Raw genomic sequence first — 19752 nt, 5'->3', positions numbered from 1 at the left:
TTTTTTTTTTTTTTAATGAAGATATTAAGGCTTAAACTCAGGCCCTCATGTTCTCTCTTAGATTTTTTTGCTCCAGGCTGTCACTCTACTACTTAAGCCATACCCTCACTTCTGGCTTTTTACTGGTTAATTGGAAATAAGAGTCTTTTGCATTTATCTGCCCCGGCTGGCTTTAAACTAGGATCCTTAGATCCCAGCTTCCTGAGTAGCTAGGAGTACAGGTGTGAGCCATCAATATTTAGCAAATGATTTGGAAAGTGGGGTTACTATTTTCTTTTGTTGATGTTGTTGGTCGTGGGGCTTGAACTCAGGACCTGGACACTGTCCTTGAGCTCTTCAGCTCAAAGCGAATGCTCTACTACATGAGCCACAGCGCTACTTCCTGGGGTTACTATTTTTTCCTTGAGAACTAATCAACTTTTTGATAGATCAAAATGATGCTGCATGGTCTTCTAAAAATACCTTTCATATATTTGAGCTTATTGTGGAAAGTTGTAAGGATCTGAATCTCTGTAATCCCAACTACAAAGGGGGAAAATGTTCGTGTGTCTTTGTGTGTGTGTGTGTGTGTGTGTGTGTGTGTGTGTGTGTGTGTGTGTATTTATAAGTGCTAGGGCTTGAACTCAAGACTTGAGTACTGTCCTTTAGCTTTTTTAGTCAAGGCTGGTTCTCTACCAGAAGAGGCTACAGCTCCACTTCCAGCTTTTTGCTGGTTAATTGGAGACAAGAGTCTCATCGACTTTCTTGGGGGCTGACTCAGATCTCCTAAGTAGCTAGGATTACAGGCATGAGCCTCCAGCATTTGGCTTCCAAATTTTAAGCCATATTGAAAATATTCCCAACATTTAGATATTTGGGCATCATTTGGCTGTAGCTTCAAAATCCTAGCCTTTTTGTTGGTGGCTGTGATTTCTGCCTTGGACAATGAGAGGGAGCGTAGAGTTCTGGCCTGTTATGACGGGTCCATTGATTTCCTGCTCCACTGCAGTCATTAAATCACTGGCCAATCGAGAATTTAAAGGGGAATCTGCAAGAAAAGTCAAGTTAAAGTTAAGACTCGTTGAGAGAGCCTTGCTTAGCCTACAATGTAAAAATGGTTACTGGAGTTGTGTTTTTTTTCTTTTTTAATCTTTTAGGATAATTTGCATAGTTGGTATTTTCTCAAGATCATGAAGTTTTCATGTGTTATCACTCAGTATTTATAAACACAAAGCAGTAAAAGGCAGCCTATTTTTTATTTATTTATTTTTATGCCTTTACTGGGTCTTGAACTCAGGGCCTGGGTACTGTGTGTTGGCTTTCTTTGCTCAGGGCTGGCACTCTACCAATTAGTTAAGCTACAGCAACATTTCCAGCTTTTTTGCTGGTTATTTGGAGACAAGATTCAGATTCGTTTGCCCTACCTGGCTTTGAAATGGGATCCTCAGATCTCAGTAGCTAGGATTACAGGTGTGAGGCACCAGTGCTTGGTAAGGTAGCCTACTTTTCCTTTCTTTCTTTTTTTTTGCCGGTCGTGGGGCCTGAACTCTGGGCCTGGGCACTGTCTCTCAGCTCTTCAGCTGATGGCCAGCACTCTATCATTTGAGCCACAGTGCCACTTCTGGCTTTTTCTGCTTATATGGTGCTGAGGAATCGAACCCAGGGCTTCATGAATGCAAGGCAAGCGCTCTACCACTGAGCCACCTTCCCAGCCCAAGGCAGCCTATTTTTTAAAATGAAGAACTGGCAGCCAGATGCTGATGCCTCACACCTATAATCTTAGCTACTGAGAGCTGAGGATCTTGGTTCAAGCCCTTGAGACTCTTATTTCCCTAAAAAGCCAGAAGTAGAGTCATGGATCTAGTGGTAGAACACTAACCTTGAGTAAAAAGCTGTGACAGTGCCCAGGCCCTGAGTTCAAGCCCTACGATTGGTACAAAACAAAATAAAAAAGAGCTGGCAAAGGGCTGGGAAGGTGGCTCAGTGGTAGAGCGCTTGCCTTGCATGCATGAGGCCCTGGGTTCGATTCCTCAGCACCACATAAGCAAAAAGAGAAAAGCCGGAAGTGGCATTGTGGCTCAAGTGGTAGAGCACTAGCCTTGAGCTGAAGAGCTGAGGGACAGTGCCCAGGCCCAGAGTTCAGGCCCCACGACCGTACCAAAAAAAAAAAACAAACAAAAAAAGAGCTGGCATGTACCTTTTTTTTTTTTTTTTTGCCAGTCCTGGGGCTTGAACTCAGGTCTTGGGCACTGTCCCTGAGCCTCTTTGTGCTCAAGGCTAGCACTCTACTTCTGGCTTTTTCTGAGTAGTTTATTGGAGACAAAAGGCTCATGGACTTTTTTTGTACAGGCTGGCTTTGAACCTCGATCCTTGGACCTCAGCCTCCTAAATAGCTAGGATTACAGTCAGGAGCCACTAGCACTACTCCTGGCTGTCTTTGGGGATTTCTTTTCCCATGCTTCCTTTCATCTTTTCTACCTCCTCCTCTTACTATCTTTCTTTCCCTTCTGCTTTTTCTTCTCTAGTGGGTAGGGTTCCCTTCCTACCTCTTTGAGAAAAAGAAGAAGGATCTTGTGCCCAAGCCATTTTGCACACATCGATTTAGGGGCTAAAAATAGCTTCATTTGATTTTAAACTTTCTCTCCTACCCCAAGTGTTATTTTTCTGTTCCCTGCCTTGCCTGGGTAGATGGCCAGGTAATACAGTCAGCATTTCAGCTAGAATGCTTAGTGGACAAGTTTAATCTTTTTTTTTCTTCCTTTTCTTTTAACATCTTGACCTCTATTTCCAGAGAACACCGGGATGGCAGGTCCAGCCTGATTAAGATTCTGCTCAGGCATTTAATTCTCCTAAGGGAATTTACAGCTTAATCTCACAGTCAAGGATACTCCAATCTACTCAGGACTGATTTTCTTCAAGGTTATAGAAAACTCATACTTGAGCTACTCAATGAGTACTACTAGCATAATGAATTTTCATGTACATTATCTCAAATTATACTTTTTTCTCTCTCTCTCTTTTTTTTTTTTTTTGGTGCCTATCCTGGGACTTGAATTCAAGGCCTGGGCACTGTCCCTGAGTTTTTTTTTTTTGTTTTTTTGTTTTTTTTTTGCTGAAGGTTAATGCTCTATTACTTGAATTATACCTCCACTTTTGACTTTTTTTTTTTGGTACTTAATTGGAGATAAGAATTTCCTGCAAGTGGGGCACCGGTGGCTCACACCTGTCATCCTAGCTACTCAGGCTGCTAAGATCTGAGGATCACGGTTCAGAGCCAGCCTAGGCAGGAAAGTCTGTGACACTCTTATCTCCAATAAACCACCAGAAAACCGGAAGTGGTGCTATGGCCCAAGTGGTAGAGCACTAGCCTTGAGCTGAAGAGCTGAGGGACAGCGCCCAGGCCCAAAGTTCAAGTCCCATGACTGACCAGAAAAAAAAAGAGAATTTTCTGGAGCCAGGCTTGAGCCACAGCGCCACTTCCGGTTTTCTCATGGCCTTTCTTCCCCGGGCTGGTTTTGAACCATGATCCTCACAGCTCAGCTTCCTGAGTAGCTAGGATTACAGGCGTGAGCCAGCAAGTGCCTGCCTTACATCATTTTTTTTTAAATTGGTATCTTAACAAAAGACGACAGCTTGGGTAGCTTAAAAACAACACAGACTGATACTCTTATAGTTTGGAAGCCAGAAATCTACAGATTGAAATTGACTGGGCAGCTTTCCCTATGTACACACAAGATAGACACAGATACATAAGATAGACAGACAAGTGTGTGTGCGTGTTTACATGCATACACACACACACATACACAGGTGCCAGTGCTGCTTAACTGTCCTTTGCCAGCTCTTTAATTCATTGACACTCAGCCCTCCTCCATTTTTCCAAGCCCACAGCAGTGTGGCTTCTTGCTATTACAGGGCACTTGTTAGAAAAAAAGCTGGGTTAAAATCAATAGAATTTAAGCCAGGTGCTGTTGGCATATGCATGTAATCCTAGCTACTGAGGAGCCAGAGCTGTGTGTCCCAGTTCAAAGCCAGCCCAGGCAGGAATGTCTTTGAGACTGAGCTCCAATTAGCCAGCTAAAAGCTTGAAATGGAGCTATGGCTACCCTGCAAGATCCTGAAGCCTGAAGCCCTGCCGCGGACCGGGTTCTGTCGGGACGACGGAGGATACCTAGGGGAGGAACCTGGAATAGGATGGGGAGATGGCAAACAGACAACTCACACACATTAGGAGTGGATGCTGAGTGCTGAGCGCTGAGTGCGATTTAATGCAGAGGATAACAAACTTTTATAGCAAAAAGTCTCCATAAGAAAGGGCAAAAGGTTACATAATCTTGCTGCATGGCTTCATTCTTGGGCGGTCACCAGCTGGTCACCTGAAAGAGCAAAAGGTTACACAACCTTGCTGCAGGGCTTCATTCTTGGGTGGTCACCAGCTGGTCGCCTAATAGGCACTTGTTTCCGGCTTATCTCTAAGAAATATAATGGGTTTTGATGTTTGTCACCAACTAACCATTACCTTATTTCTATAGAGGCCTTAACTGTCCCATAAGATCTTTTCTGTTCCTTCTTTAATAGTAAACACCAGGGAGACTTAGATCTAGCAAGTCTCTTAGTAAATGAAAGAGTAATAGGAAGTTCTTTCTCCAAAGTAGTTATCTCAGCAATTGCCATTCTTTGTTTTAGCCGCACCTACAGCTTTTTGTAAATCTCTTACAAACAATTCCTTCTGCTGAAGTGACTTTGTGAAACCCCCAATACTTTTATATTTGCTTATGACTTGTCTACTAGCCTCCATAAGAGGGGGTTCAGGGTAGCACTTAACTCTGGTGAGTTAGTCATATTTTTAAGACACTCATCAGATATTGGAGTCGTCAACACTCTTAAGAAAGAGCTTTGTATAGGGAAACGTTGACAATGAGCAAGTACAAAGAGCAGTAGAAACAGTAAAAGATTAGTAGGCACTCTTATGAGGAAAAGATAGGCAGAAACACATCTTTTCCAGGGGTTTTGCCAGCCTTTTCCCAGGAGTAGGCAGGTAGACTTCGGTAAAGTCCCAAAACTTGGAGATAGGTTTCTGTAAAGCCCCATTCTCTGAGGTAGATTTCGGTGAAGTCCCAAAACTCAGAGATAGGTCTCTGAAGCCCCTATCATGGTCTGATAGATGGTTTCCCATGCTAAGCAGACTCCACTGGGGTCAGCGTGGCAAAGCCCTAAGTACCAGCACGCACGCACGCACGCACGCACGCACGCACGCACGCACACACACACACACACACACACACGAACAGTATTTGCAAGAGTAGAGTTGGCATGGCCATTTCCTGTGGTATTTTCACCCCTCTCCCTTTTCTTTTGCATTGCCCTCTCTGCCTGGTCCAGTCAGCAGAGAAGGCGGTGAATGAGTCACTCGAAGGTCAGACAGTGTCATTAGCATGGCATTGTCATGGCCAAATCCACCCTTAAGCTTCTGATTGAGAGAAATACTATTGCGCTGACAAATGCTTTGGATGTGTACGTGCAGCCAGCCATAGGTGAGCACGCTTTTCCAGATGAATGGGGATTTCCGGCACTACTTCCACCCATCCATATCTTCTCCTGTAGGAAAGAACTGCCCAGAACACATCCTACTCAGTGTGGCCAATAGCTGACTTCATGACAGACTCACAGCCCTGTCCCCTATGGGGACCCCTCCTGGTCTGGGACCTGAATCGGCAGGAAACACCTGCCCCACATCCTCCAAATACCAGCCTCATGGGTGCCCTTTGATGTGCTTAGATACAAGTTGGCTTTCTAGCCTGACAGAAATGGTATTAATTCAGGACTTAATGCCAGGTAACTGGCTTGTTTGATTTAATAACTAGTTCATTTGTTGATTGAGACTGAATCTAATTAGATAAACCCAGGCAGGCTTCAAACTTGAAATCCTCCTGCCTCCACTTCCTGAGTGCTGGGATTATAGGCATGCACTCCCACACCTAGCTCTTCTGTTCTTCTTATTTATTCACTTATTTTTAAGTTCTTGTTATGAAGATGTACAGAGGGGTTACAGTTACATAAATCAGGTAATGAGTACATTTCCTTTTGGACAATGTCACCCCCTTCCCTCGCTCTTTCCTCTTTTCTTTATTTTAATGTACTGCCTAGAAAAACCGATTAGGAAATAGATCCGCTTTCTCTATTAGCAACCTGGGATTTTGTACCTTGATCTGAAATAAACAGAGTCAGGATTATCACTATGGTTTGAATAAGTCCTCTCACCCTCCTTCCCCCCCCCAAAAAAAAAGTTCATGTTTTGGTCCAGTTCACATCAAAGATGGATCCTAGCCAGGTGCTGGTGGCTCACCTCTGTAATCTTAGCTACTCAGGAGGCTGAGATCTGAGGATCGTTTCAGAGTCAGCCCAGGAAGACCTGTTCATAGGATACTTTTCTCCACGTAACCAGCACAAACCTGGAAGTGGAATTGTGGCTCACATGGTAGAGAGCCAGCCTTGAGCAAAAATAATCCAAGCAAGAGATTGAGGCTTTGAGTTTTAAGCCCTAGTACCAGAACAAATGGGAAGGAAGGTGGGGGAGGGACAGAGGAGGTGGGGGAGGGAGGGAGGGAGAGAGGGAGGAAGGAAGGAAAGGAAAGGTAAGATGAGTCCTAGACACCATCTAGGCTCAACAAGTTATTCTGAGACAGTGGGATCAGCCTGCTGGCCTAGGCCAGGAAAGCCAGAGCTCTCCCTGCTGCCTGTGTGCAGGGCTCCATCTGTACCTATGCTGCTGTTTGGAGAAGTCTCCCCTCTGGTACCCCTGCCTTCACTTTGCTTGATGGGCAGCTGTTTCTTTTTTTTTTTTTCTTTCTTTCTTTCTTTTTTTTGTCGGTCATGGTGCTTGAACTCTGGGCCTTGGTGCTGTCCCTAAGCTCTTCAGCTCAGGGTTAGCGCTCTACCACTTGAGCCATAATGCCACTTCCGGCTTTTTCTGTTTATGTGTTGCTGAGGAATTGAACCCAGGGCCTCATGCATATGAAGCAAGCTCTACCGCTGAGCCACTTTCCCAGCCCTGATCATCATGGTCAGCTTGGCACCAGTTTCCTGCCTGCCTGCCTTCCTGCCTGCCTGCCTCTTCCTTCCTTCCTTCCTTCCTTCCTTCCTTCCTTCCTTCCTTCCTTCCTTCCTTCCTTCCTTCCTTCCTTCCTTCCTTCCCTCCTTCCCTCCTTCCTTCCTTTTCTCCTTCCCTCCTTCCTTCCTTCCTTTCTCCTGCCTGCCTTTTCCTTTTTCTTTTTTCCCTTTTCTCTCTTTTCCTCTCCTTTCCTCTCCTCTCCTCTCCTCTCATTTCTTTCCTCCCTCCCTTCCTTCCTTTCTTCTTTTCTCCTGTCTTCTTTCTGTGCCAGTCCTAAGGCTTGATCAGGGATTGGGTGCTGTCCTGGAGCTTTTTTGCTCAAAGCTAGCACTCCACCACTTAAACTACAGCTCCACTTCTGGCTTTTTGATGGTTCACTGGAGGTAAGAGTCTCAAGGATCCTTTTGCCCAGGCTAACTTTGAACTGTGGTCCTCAGAGTAGTTAGGAGTACAGGTATGAACCACTGGCGCCCATCACTGACTGTGTTTATTGGCCATGTGGATTCCTTTGCCTTTGCATTTCAGAGAGGTCTGTTTCCACACCCTCACCCCTCTTTGTTAGATTTACCATATTCTTGGTAATGCCAGGAGTTTATGCTAGCTGATACATAAAATAAGGTGAGGAAAGCCTGGCCCTCCTTGCCTTCTGTGTCTACCATTTGTCAGATTGTAGTTCCCCACTGGACTTAGCTGATTGCATTTTCTGTTTTCTGTGTCAGAAGGATTCATTGTATGCACATTTAATTGAATTATAATAGCCCTCAGAAGAACCAAGGAGATACATATTTTCTTTTGCCTGTACTGGAGTTTGAACTCAAAGTTTCAAACTTAATGAGCTTGCTTGTTAGGCTGGAGTTCTACCACTTGAGTCACACCTCTGGTCCAGTTTTTTGCTAGTTATTTGGAGATAGAATCTTATGAACTTTTCTACTTGTGCTAGCTTTGAATCAGATTCTCTGGGTCTTTGTCTCCTGAGTATCTAGGATTACAGTGATGAGCTACTAGTCTAGTACTTGGCGTGCGTGCGTGCTTGTGTGTGCGTGTGTGTGTGTGTGTGTGTGTGTGTGTGTGTGTGTGTGTGAGATGAAAATATATTTCTTTCAAGAGCAAACATTTTAAAATTCTTCTTTTCTTTCCTTTTTTGGGGGGGGTGTGTGTTGGTCGTGGGGCCTGAAATCTGGGCCTGGGCAGTGTCCCTCAGCTCTTCAGCTCAAGGCTAGCACTCTAGCACTTGAGCCACAGCACCACTTCTGGCTCTTTTCTGCTTATATGGTGCTGAGGAATCCAACCCAGGGCCTCATGCATGCAAGGCAAGCCTCTACCACTGAGCTACCTCCCAGCCCTTTTTTTTTTTTTCGGTTGTGGTGCTTGAACTCAGGCACTGTCCCTGAGATTTTTTTGCTTAAAGCTAGGGCACTCTACCACTTTGAGCCACAGCCCCACTTCCAGTTTTCTGGTAGTTAATTGGAGATAAAAGTTTCATAGACTTTCCTGCCCAGGCTGGCTTTGAACCATTATCCATACATCTCAATCTCCTCAGTAGTTAGGATTGCAGGTGTGAACCACTGACACCTGGCTACTGCAAACCTCTTGTGGACAGGAACACACCTGTCTCCCTCACAGCTGTATCTCAAGAGTCCAGAAGAATGTCTGGTAGTTGAAGATACTCAGCAAATATTTGCTGGGGGAAATGTTTGCTGAATAAACAAAAGGCGGTGTTGGGCCTCGGTTTGACAAACTGCTTTGTGAAGTCTATTTGGAAATCCACAGCCAGCACAAGCAAATAAATAAACGTGGGCTTCTCTTAAGAACTTTCATCTCTGTTCAGTGGGCTGCTATCAAGAGCAATGCAGGCTAGGGGCTTCTGGCTCACACCTGGAATCCTAGCTACTCAGGAGGCTGCCATGCGAGGATCACAGTTTGAAACCAACACAGACAGATAAATATGAGACTTTTTTTTTTTTTTGCCAGAGGGGCTTGAATTCAGGCCTGGACACTGTCCCTGAGCTTCTTTTGCACAAAGCTAGTACTCTACCACTTGAGCCATAATGCCACATTGACTTTTTCTGATTATGTGGTACTGAGGAATTGAATCCAAGGCTTCATGCATGCTAGGCAAGCACTCTACTGCTAAGCCACATTCCCAGCCCTGAGAGACTCTTATCTTCCATTAAACTGCAAAAAGGTAGAAATTGAGGTATGGCTCATGATAGAGCACTAGCCTAGTGGAGAGTGCAATACCCTAAGTTCAAGTCCCATTGTGTACATGTGTGTGTGCGCATGCCTACACACACATACATACACACACACACACACAGCAATGCTGTTGCTTGTGACACTGTCCATTCTGTTGAGACAGTCAGGGTGTCTTCTTGTTGAGTTGAGCCTTTGAAGAATCAGAGGAACAGAGTCTGGGCCCTGGGCTGGGGAATCAGTGGGCTTCATTGTCCACTTTGCCTGTGGGACAATTAGGGAAGAACAATGGACCAATAGACAGCACTGCCTGAACAGCAATGTCCTTCATGATTCCCTTCATTTAATGAGTCTGTTTTCTTCTCCTTGAGCTCTAGAGACACATTGTTAATGTGTCTGCCAAAGCAGAAGCATTAAGATGGACAGAGGGACTCAGTCCTTTCACCGAACTCCCTCATCTGGCTTGATCAGAGCTTGGCCTGCTGGAACTGCCACTACCAAATGTCAAACACCACCACATGGCACAAGTTCATGCACTGCCAAGTATCTACATAGTACCACATGGCACAAGTTCACATACTACCAAATGTCTACACACCACCACACGGCACAGGTTCACGCACTGCCAAATGTCCACACACCACCACATGGCATGAGTTCACACCTTGCAATTTTAGAAGTCAAGAATGCTAAGCTTCTGATGCCCAAGGATTGTTTTATTTAGTTAGTTAGTTATTTTGATGCCAGTCCTGGGGCTTGAACTTGCGTCCTGAGCCCTGTTCCTGAGTCTGTTTGCTCAAGGCTCTGTTTACAACTTGAGCCACAGGTCTACTTTTGACTTTTTGTGCGTAATTGGAGATAAGAGTCTCTTGGGCAAGCCAGGCTGGCTTCAAAATGTGATCCTCAGATCTCAGCCTCCTGACTAGCTAGGATTACAGGTATGAGCCACAGGGCCCAGCTTTGCCCAAGGTTCTTGATAGGACCTATACCATCTTGCTTGTGACAGCCATCTGCAAGGGAGATAGAGATAGCACAGAGACCATGCATGGGAGCTCTCTGGTGTTTGTGTGTGTGTGTGTGTGTGTGTGTGTGTGTCCTGGAGCTTGAACATGGGGCCTAGGCATTGCCCCTGAGTTTTGTACTCAAGGCTGGTACTCTACTACTTGAGTCATACCTCTGCTTCTGACTTTTTCCTGTTAATGGGAGGTAAGATTTTCACGTGCTTTTCTGTCTGCGGTGGCTTCAAACCTCAACCTCAGTCCTTAGATCTCAGTCTCTTGAGTAGCTAAAATTACAGGCCTGAACCACTAGCACCTGGCTGCCATGTGCTTTTGTAACCTCATTACCATCACACTCTCTCACATAGTGTATGCACCCAGTGAGCCTTCGTTTAATAAAGAGAAGAATGGTTATATGTTCATAATACCTACTCCATTAAAAATAAAACGCATAGGCTGGTGCTGGTGGCTCCTGACTTTAATCCTCACTTACTGGGGAAGTTGGGATCTGGAGAACTGGTTGGAGGTCAGCCCAGGCAGAAAGGTTTGCTTACACTCCATCTCTGAATTAACCATTGAAAAAGAGGGTGGGCCTGGTGCTAGTGGCTCATGCTTGTAATCCTAGCTACTCAGGGAGCTGAGACTTAGTCAGCCTGGGAAGTTCAAAGCCAGCCTGAGAAGGAAAGTCTGTGAGGTTCTTATCTCCATTTAACCACCAAAATTCTGAAAGTGGAGCTGTGGCTCAAGTGGTAGAGCGCTTTGAGGGAAAAAGTTCCTGGACAGCATCCAGGCCCTGATTTCATTCCCCAGGACTGGCACACACAAACCAAAAAAAAAAAAAAAACTTGGGAGTTGGGACGGTAGCTCAGTGGTAGAGTGCTTGCCTTGCATGCGTGAGGTTCGGTTACTCAGCACCACATAAATAGAATAAGCTGGAAGTAGTGCTGTGGCTCAAGTGGTAGAGTACTATCCTTGAGCTGAAGAGCTGAGGGACAGTGCCCAGGCCCAGAGTTCAAGCCCCATGACCGACCAAAAACAAAAACCAACTTGGAGGTTTGGTTCAGGTAGAGGAGCACCAACCTAGAAAGAGTGAAGCCTTGAATTCAAATCTTACTACCATAAAAAAAAATCAAACACATAGAATTGACTGAGCTCTAATGTTTGTTCCACTAAAAATTTGCTTTGAGAAACTAACTAGAATCTTAAATTTGCCGAAGAGCTAGGAAGATATGAAGAGAGGAGGAAATGACTGTTGGTGAGAATTTTGGAACTATATTTTAGCCCCTGGCCAACAGAGACTTTGTCCTGAGTTAATTTGTAGCTCCAGCATTTACATGATGCTTGCTGCAAGTTAGATTTACATCAAGAAAAGGTTCAAGGAAGCCTATCAGGAGGTTGCTTGAGTTCTCTCTCCATGTTGCATTTCCTTCCCAGCATTCCCTTGTGCATCCACCCTCTCATCACCTAGCTGGCCTTTGGAATCCTCAGTGCCTTTATAGTTCCTACATTGCCTCCCAGCGGGAATCTGGGGGTTTTCTTCCTGCTCAGCGTGTCCATTTCCCATCTCCCAGAGATAATCCTACAAGCCTGAACATAGCAGTTTCATCTGTTTTTGTACCTTTTCTAACTACCCATCTTGAAAACTTGTAAGTCCTTCCTTTGTTACTTCCCCATGGCTAAGTACAGAAGTCTATGTACAAGTGAGATTGTTCAATGAGACAGAGGAAGGCCAGGCTTCATGGTGCATGCCTACAAATCCAGGTTGAAGCAGGAGGACCTCAAGTTCAGGTTGACGGTAGCCTGGGCTACATAGCAAGATACTTGTCTCAAAGAACAGGAGAGAGAGAGAGAGAGAGACAGGGAGAGGGAGAGAGAGAGAGGAAGGAAGAGGAAAGGAGAATACATGTGAGTTTGCAACTATGTTACAATGTCATTACTCTTTGCTGAAGACATTTTGTCTCAGCAGCCTGCTTCAAGAACAGACTCTTGGCTTCCTGTTGGAGTGAGAGAGTAGAGGCTGGAATTACGAAGCATGAAGAATGCTATCACCTGCTCCCAGTTGGGTGTCTCAGAGCTTGCTAGATAAGATGACCAATGGGGTGGCATTTTGTTTCTCTTGTGATGATACTGTGGCTTGAACCCAGGGCTTGGGTGCTATCGCTTAGCTTTTTTACTCCAGGCTGGTTCTTTACCACTTGAGCTACAGCTCCACTTTCCTCTTTTGCTAGTTCATTGGAGATAAGCATGGACTTTCCTGCCCAGGTTGGCTTCGACCCGCAATCCTCAGGTCTCAGCCTCATGAGTAGTTAGGATTACACGTGTGAGCCACCGATGGCTGGCTTGAGCTTTGAATGATGCTACCTGTGTATTTCCTTGCCTCAGCAAAGAAACGATTTCTGTTTAGCTCATTTATATTGTCTGCCATTTCTCCTTCAAGATTACAGCCCTTTGGCATAAAATAACCAATGGTTACCAGATGCTGGGGTAGTGGTAGAAGGACAAAGGAGGGAGCCCTGGCATCAGGAAAGTACCTTGTACTTATGGACTGAAAGTTCTGGATTTTTTTTCTTTTTGGGCAGTCATGGGGCTTGAACTCAGATCCTAGGAGCTGTCCCTGAGCTCTTTTTTGCTCAATGCTGGTGCTCTGTCACCTGAGATACAGCGCCACTTCACATTTTCTGGTGATTAATTAGAGTTAAGCATCTCATAGACTTTCCTGCCTGGGCTGGCTTTGAACCTTGATCCTCAGATCTCAGCCTCCTGAATAGCTAGAATTACAGGCGTGAACCACTAGTGCCTGCCTAAGTTCTGGGTTTAGAAACATGCTTCCAGCCATGAACTGGTGGCTCATGTCCATAATCCTAGCTACTCAGGAGGCTGAGATCTGAGGGTCGTGGTTTAAAGCCATCCTAGAGAAGAAAAAGCTGGAAGTAGAAATGTGTCTCAAATGGCAGAACACCAGCCTTGATTAAAAAAGCCAAGTAAGAGTATGAAGACCTGAGTTCAAGTCCCAGTACTGGCACAAAAGAAAAAAATATATAAATACCGTTTTTCACAGAATGTACTTTTGAAACCTGTCTTGTCCCATATGCACCAAAAGTTCCTTTGGCTGTGAGTGACTGTCAGTGTGTAATAATGGCCACTGCCTCCCTGCATGGACTTAAGTGCAGTTGCCCGTTTCTCTCTCTCTCTCTGAGTCATTTGTTGGATTGGTGCCTACGATGCTAATTGGAATTCTGGCCCGGAAAGCAACCCTGCTTTTGTGTAGGGATGGATGAAAACCCTGATTCTCACTGGGCCTGCTTCAATAAAGGCCTCTCTTCTCTGCACTCCACCAGGGCCCTTGTGTTGATGTGTGGGGAGTGGGGTCTGCAGGCCACAGCAGAGGGAACTGTCACTCTCTTGCCCTTCTGGCTCTTTTCCCTGGGAGCTCACAGGCTGGTGGAGTGCTTTCCCAGGGCTGGGGGAAGGGAGACAGCCCCCACAGCCCTTTGATGGATTCTGAGTCTCTGCAAGTCTTTTCACTTGCATTTATTTTGGTGCCAGTCCTGGGGCTTGAACTCATGGCCTAGGTGCTGTCCCTGAGCTTCTGTGCTTAAGGCTAGAACTCTGCCACTTGAGCCACAACTCCACTTTCTACTTTTGTTTTTGGTAGTTCATTGGTGATAAGAGTCTCATAAACTTTCCTGCCCAGGCTGGCTTTGAACCATACTTCTTAGATCTCACCTCCTAGATAGCTAGGATTACAGATATGAGACACCAGCACCTGGCCTTATGGAGTCTTTTTATATCCTTCCAGAATTTCATTTCCCCTCCCTCTCCCACCCTGAATTTGAGACCAATCTTTTAGACAAATAAGACTTTACTCAGTGATTGAAGGTGTGACTCAGTTTCTCTGTTTTCACGGGAGTTAAAGTTTGGGGACCCCTCCCCGCTTTTAGAAGTTTCTCTCAAATTTGTCTGCCCAGGCTTACTTTGGACCGTGATCTTTAGGTCTCAGCCTCCTGAGTAGCTACGATTATAGGTGTGAGCCACTAGCATTGGCTCCAAATTCCTTTCTTGAGGTGACTCCAAAATTCTGTTTCCAAGCAAAAGGGAATAGCTGGTAGCAGGAAGACCTTGGCAAGGACAGTTGGCTTGGTTTTGTTTTTTTGTTTTTGTTTTTTTTTTTTTTTGGTCAGTCGTGGGGCTTGAACTCTGGGCCTGGGCGCTGTCCCTCAGCTCTTCAGCTCAAGGTGAGCGCTCTACCACTTGAGCTACAGCGCCACTTCCGGTTTTCTGGTGGTTTATTGGAGATAGGAGTCTCACGGTCTCTCCTGCCCGGGCTGGCTTTGAACCGCGATCCTCAGATCTCAGCCTCCTGAGTAGCTAGGATTACAGGCATGAGCCATCAGCACCCAGCTCTATTAGCATCCATTTTAAGGGTTAGAAGGTAATGGTGACATGAATTGTTAGAGGCAGATTGATTACCTTCTTGAATTGTTTTAGACTTTTTTTTTTAGTCTAAGACTTGAACTAGGTACCTGACACTTTTGCTCATTGGCTATCACTCTGCCAGCTGAGCCATGTCTCCATCCCCTAGGCTTCTAAGATAGTCAAACACTGGAATGGCAATTAATGTAAGATAGATCAGTCATTCTAAATCTGGCACTTTCTTTCCTGCATGTGCTGCTCCTCAGGCTTGAATTCAAGGCCTGGGAACTCTCCCTGAACTTTTTTTTTTTTTTGCTCAAGGCTAGTGCTCTACCACTTGAGCCACAGCTTCGCTTCTGGCTTTTTTGGTGGAGGTCAGAGTCTCATGGACTTTTCTGACCAGGCTGGCTTCAAGCTGAGATCCTCAGAGCTCAGCCTCCTGAGTAGCTAGTATTACAGATGTGAGCCACTAAGCACACTGCTTAAATCTATCACTTTTTTGTTTTTGTTTTGTACTGGTGTTTGAACTCAGGGCCTTGTTCTTTCACTTCACTTTTTCACTGCAGGCTAGCACTCTACCACGCAGGCCACATCTCTACCCAAAGAAGGATCCAGATTTTACTCATTTTTCAGCCAAAGAAATGATCTGCGAAGAGACAAGAAAGGAGCTTGGCCTAGGAATGGTGAAGAAAGCTAGCAGGAGTGAAGGGTTATTTTGGTAGGAGCTTGTACAGATCTAGCTGAGCAACAATCTAGTCTGTGATGGTGTGTTTTTTGTTTTGTTTTTTCCTTCCTGGCACACCTCCCTCTCTGGGAAATACTGAGGCCTGTTTTTAAGTAGAAAGGGGGAGAGCACTTGCTGTCTCTCTATTGCCTTCTGCTCAAAATAGAATTTCACAGTGGCATATTTGGGGATGGGATAGCCTAAACTCTTCACATATCTATCTACTCACTGACTGCTATTAGAACTTGCCTATCTTTTTCTTCATTGTGTGTGTGGGGGAGGGGGCGGGCTCCTGGGACTTGAACTCAGGGCCTGGGTGCTGTCCCTGAGCTTCTGTGCTCTAGGCTACTGCCCGACCAGTTGAGCCACAGCTCTACTTCCAGCTTTTTGATGGTTAACTGGTGATAAGAGTCTCATAAAGTTTACTGCGTGGGCTGGCTTTGAACCATGATCCTCAGATCTCCTGAGTAGCTAGGATTATAGGCATGTGCCACCAGTGCCCAGCTTGTCCTGCCTTTTTTTAAAAAAATTTCTCTAGTCTTCTGATTTTGTTTCATAGCATTATTTAAATCTAATCTCTGCAGTAGGAAGAGGTGGAGGGTAGTTCTAGCTTCCCCACTTTGCAGATACTAGCTTTTTCTGCTGCTTCAGAGTAACAGTGGGTTTTTGTTTTGTTTTGTTTTTATTCCATCTATGGATTGTTTCAAATGCTCCTTTAGAAGCAGATAAAAGGTTTTGTGGTCAAATAAAGTTGGCAAATGGTACACACCATACCTTACTCTTAGAAAATCTTAATGTTTAGTTGGGTGCTGGTAGCTCACACCTGTAATCCTAGCTACTCAGGAGACTAAGATCTGAGGATCATGGTTCAAAGCCAGCTGGAGCAAAAAAAATCCATGAGACTCTTATTTGCAGTAAACCAGCAAAAAGCCAGAAGTGGAGGTGTGGTTCAAGTGGTAGAGCATCATCCTTGAGTGCGAAAGTTAAGAGCAAGATGCCCTAAATTCAAGCCCCAGTCCCCACCCTCATCAATAAATACATAAATAAAAAATAAAAACAAGAAAAAGAAACCTGTGGGAAGCTTTTCTGCAGTGATGTCATCCTTTGAGATCTGAAGGAAAAGGCAGCAGTTTGAATCTGGAAATGGCAATCCCAGCAGAGGAGACAGCTGGTGTAAAAACTCTAAAGCAAAACCCAGTGTGAGGGCTTTAAAGATCCAACAGAATATCTGGGAGCAAACTTAGTAGAAGAAGATTCTAATGAGTTCCTGGAGTGAAGCCAGAGAGGCCGCAGAGGATTTTCTTAGGCCTGGAGAAAGATTTGAGACTCATCTGCACACAGGAATATATTTCAAGCTCAAAAGCCCTGGCTAAATCCAGAGGACAGAAAAGAACTCTCTAGAAGAAAATCTCAAACACTCACATGCACAGGCTCAAGGCTAATGCTCTTCCACGTTGCACCACAGTTCCACTTAGAGTTTTCTAGTGTTTCATCGGAGATAAGAGTCTCACAGACTTTCCTGCCCAGGTTGGCTTTGAACCATGATCCTCAGATCTGTCTCTGAGTAGCTAGGATTACAGTCTTGAGCCACCAACACCTGGCTCTTTTCTCTAATTCCTTAATTTATTATGCCCTATATGAATGAATATGTGATAATTTCTTTTGTTATTCCCTCAAATAGCTAATATTTAGATTATTTCCAACTCAAATATATATATGGATTTAGTTCTTGTTTTAAATATCTTTATGAGATATATTGCAGAATTGTTTGTGTTTGTATGTGCTACTCCAGGGGCTTGAACTCAGGGCCTGGGTACTGTCCCTGAGATTTTTGTTTTTGTTTTTTTGTTTGTTTGTTTTTGTTTTTTGCCGGTCATGGGGCCTGAACTCTGGGTCTGGGCGCTGTCCCTCAGCTCTTCAGCTCAAGGCTAGTGCTCTACCACTGGAGCCACAGCGCCACTTCCGGCTTTTTCTGTTTATGTGGTACTGAGGTAATCGAATCCAGGGCCTCATGCTTGCAAGGCATGCACTCTACCGCTGAGCTACCTTCCCAGCCCCGAGATTTTTTTTTTTTTCTTGCTCAAGGATAGTGCTCTATTACTTGAGCCACAGCTCTACTTCTAATTTGGTCATTAATTTGAAATAAGAGTCCCATGGACTTTCCTGGCCTGGCTGGCCTTGAATTGTGATCCTTAGATCTCAGCCTTCTGAATAACTAGGTTTACAGGGATGAGCTGCCAAGGAAGTTCTGTAAGATCATTTGTTTTGTTGTTGCAGAACAATGAGATGGTGGAGCTTCAGAGAATCCGGATGAAGGATGAAATCCGTGAGTACAAATTCCGGGAGGCCCGCCTCCTTCAGGACTACACGGAGCTAGAAGAGGAGAACATCACACTGCAAAAGCTGGTGTCCACACTGAAGCAAAACCAGGTGAGCTTTCTGACAGCTAATGTTTAGTTTCCTCTTTCTTAGAAAGAAGCTTGTCAATTAATTTTTGTGGCCTTAGTCTTCTCTCTGCAATATTTGTGCTTTACAAATTTCTCAGCCTTCCTATTTGACCTGAAATGTTAAAAAAAACACCTACAAGTAGTGTAATTGCCAATAAAATCTAAACAAATTAATATTGAGTAAGAATAATAATTCTACTTACACTGTAGGGTATTTTTGTTGTTGTTGTCGTTGTTGTTGCTGTTTTGCCAGACCCAGGGCTTGAACAGGGCCTGTCTCTGAGCTTCTTTTTGCTCAAGGCTAGCATTCTACCATTTGAGCCACAGGTGCCACTTTTTCTGTTTTTGTGGTACTGAAGAATCGAACCCAGGGCTTCATGTACGCTAGGCAAGCACTCTACCACTAAGCCACATTCCCAGCCTATACTTAGTTCCATATTAATTTTTTTTAGAAGGAAGTTTAAAAGATCATAATAAATTTAACCTGAGAACTTCTAATTATAAACCAGGTCTTGGTTTTTGTTTGGTTTCGTTTTGTGCTGGTCCTGGGGTTTGAACTTAGGGCTTAGTCACTGTCCCTGAGCTTATTTTTGCTTAAGGCTAGTACTTTACCACTTGAGCCACAGCTCTACTTCTGGCTTTTTTGCTGGTAAATTGGAGATAATAGTTTCATGGACTTCCCTACCTGGGCTGGCTTCAAATCCTCAGATTTTAGCCTCCTGAATAAATAGGGTTACAGGCGTGAGTCATCAGTGTCTGGCTGAATATCACAGTTTCAAATGCCTTTTCCCTCTCCATCTTGGCTCTTCTACATTTTGAGGGTTGCAGTCATACTGTTACTAAAATCAATGAGATTTCAGGAGTGGTCTCCAAAAGGGAAAAGGCCTTTCTTTGCTTGGCCCTGGAGTCCCAAATTCATGATGTTTTGTGCAGGAAGGAATTTTGGGATCTATTGAGGAGAGAGACCATGAAAGGTTATGGGTAGGTGGGTGCTTGTGGCTCATGCCTGTAATCTCAGCTCTTCAGGAGGCTGAGATCAGAGGATCATAGTTCAAAGCCAGCTTGAGCAAGAAAGTCTGTGAGATTCTTTTCTCCACTAAACTAAAAAAAAAAAAAAAAAGCTGGAAATGGAGCTGTGGTTCAAGTGGTAGAGTGTTAGCCTTGAGTACAAAAGCCCAGGGATAGCACCAGAGTTCAAGCCCCAGGACTATCGAGAGAAAGCTGGGTGTGGGGGGTAGGTAGGTTATTTGGTAAAGCAAAGGAACAATAGAAAGATGGCAATGATCCAGATGTGGATGCCAGCACATCTGCTAGTGAATAGGAGGAGAAATAACATCACAGGCTTGGGGGTTTGCCTCACATATTCCCCTTTCACCTGATACTTGCTATATTTAGTCATTTTTGCTGTTGCACTGTTTCATCAATTGGGCCTAGAGATTTCAAGGTTGATTTGCTCATAGATGTCTAAGCATTCTTCAGAACAGATTGGCTGGGTTGTCCTCTTTAAGCTAAGTGCCCATCCCTGACAGAACCTTTTCCTTTTCAAATGCTTTTTGTGCCCAGAGGACTCATTCCCCAGTAATTCCCCTCAACTCCCCTGAGCAGTTAATTATTTGAGCAAGCAGATAAGAGAGAGGACTGCTGTTTTTTCCCCTTTGGGTTTTTTTTTTTATCTTTATCTTTTTTTTTTTTTTTTGGTCAGTCTGGGGCTTGAACTCTGGGCTTGGGTGCTGTCCCTTAGCTCTTCAGCTCAAGGTGAGCGCTCTACCCCTTGAGCCACAGCCCCACTTTCAGTTTTCTAGTGGTTTATTGGAGATAAGAGTCTCATGGACTTTCCTGCCCCAGCTGGCTTTGAACCAAGATCCTCAGATCTCAGCCTCCTGAGTA

The 19752-nt window shown here is 44.7% G+C and overlaps 1 protein-coding gene across 3 annotated transcripts in view; it reads left to right on the top strand.

The window, feature by feature from the left end:
• Bicd1 (bicaudal D homolog 1 (Drosophila)) overlaps positions 1-19752 on the top strand; it is a 98101-nt gene that overhangs the window by 39304 nt on the left and 39045 nt on the right. For all 3 annotated transcript variants that reach the window (XM_013033442.1, XM_013033440.1, XM_013033441.1), the window contains exon 3: positions 17696-17848. In XM_013033442.1, the coding sequence (XP_012888896.1) occupies positions 17696-17848 (153 nt within the window). The remainder of the gene's footprint in view (positions 1-17695; positions 17849-19752) is intronic.

This window comes from Dipodomys ordii, unplaced genomic scaffold (assembly GCF_000151885.1).
Source record: "Dipodomys ordii isolate 6190 unplaced genomic scaffold, Dord_2.0 Scaffold167, whole genome shotgun sequence".
Classification (NCBI taxonomy): domain Eukaryota; kingdom Metazoa; phylum Chordata; class Mammalia; order Rodentia; family Heteromyidae; genus Dipodomys; species Dipodomys ordii.
This window is presented reverse-complemented; position numbering and strand designations above follow the sequence as displayed.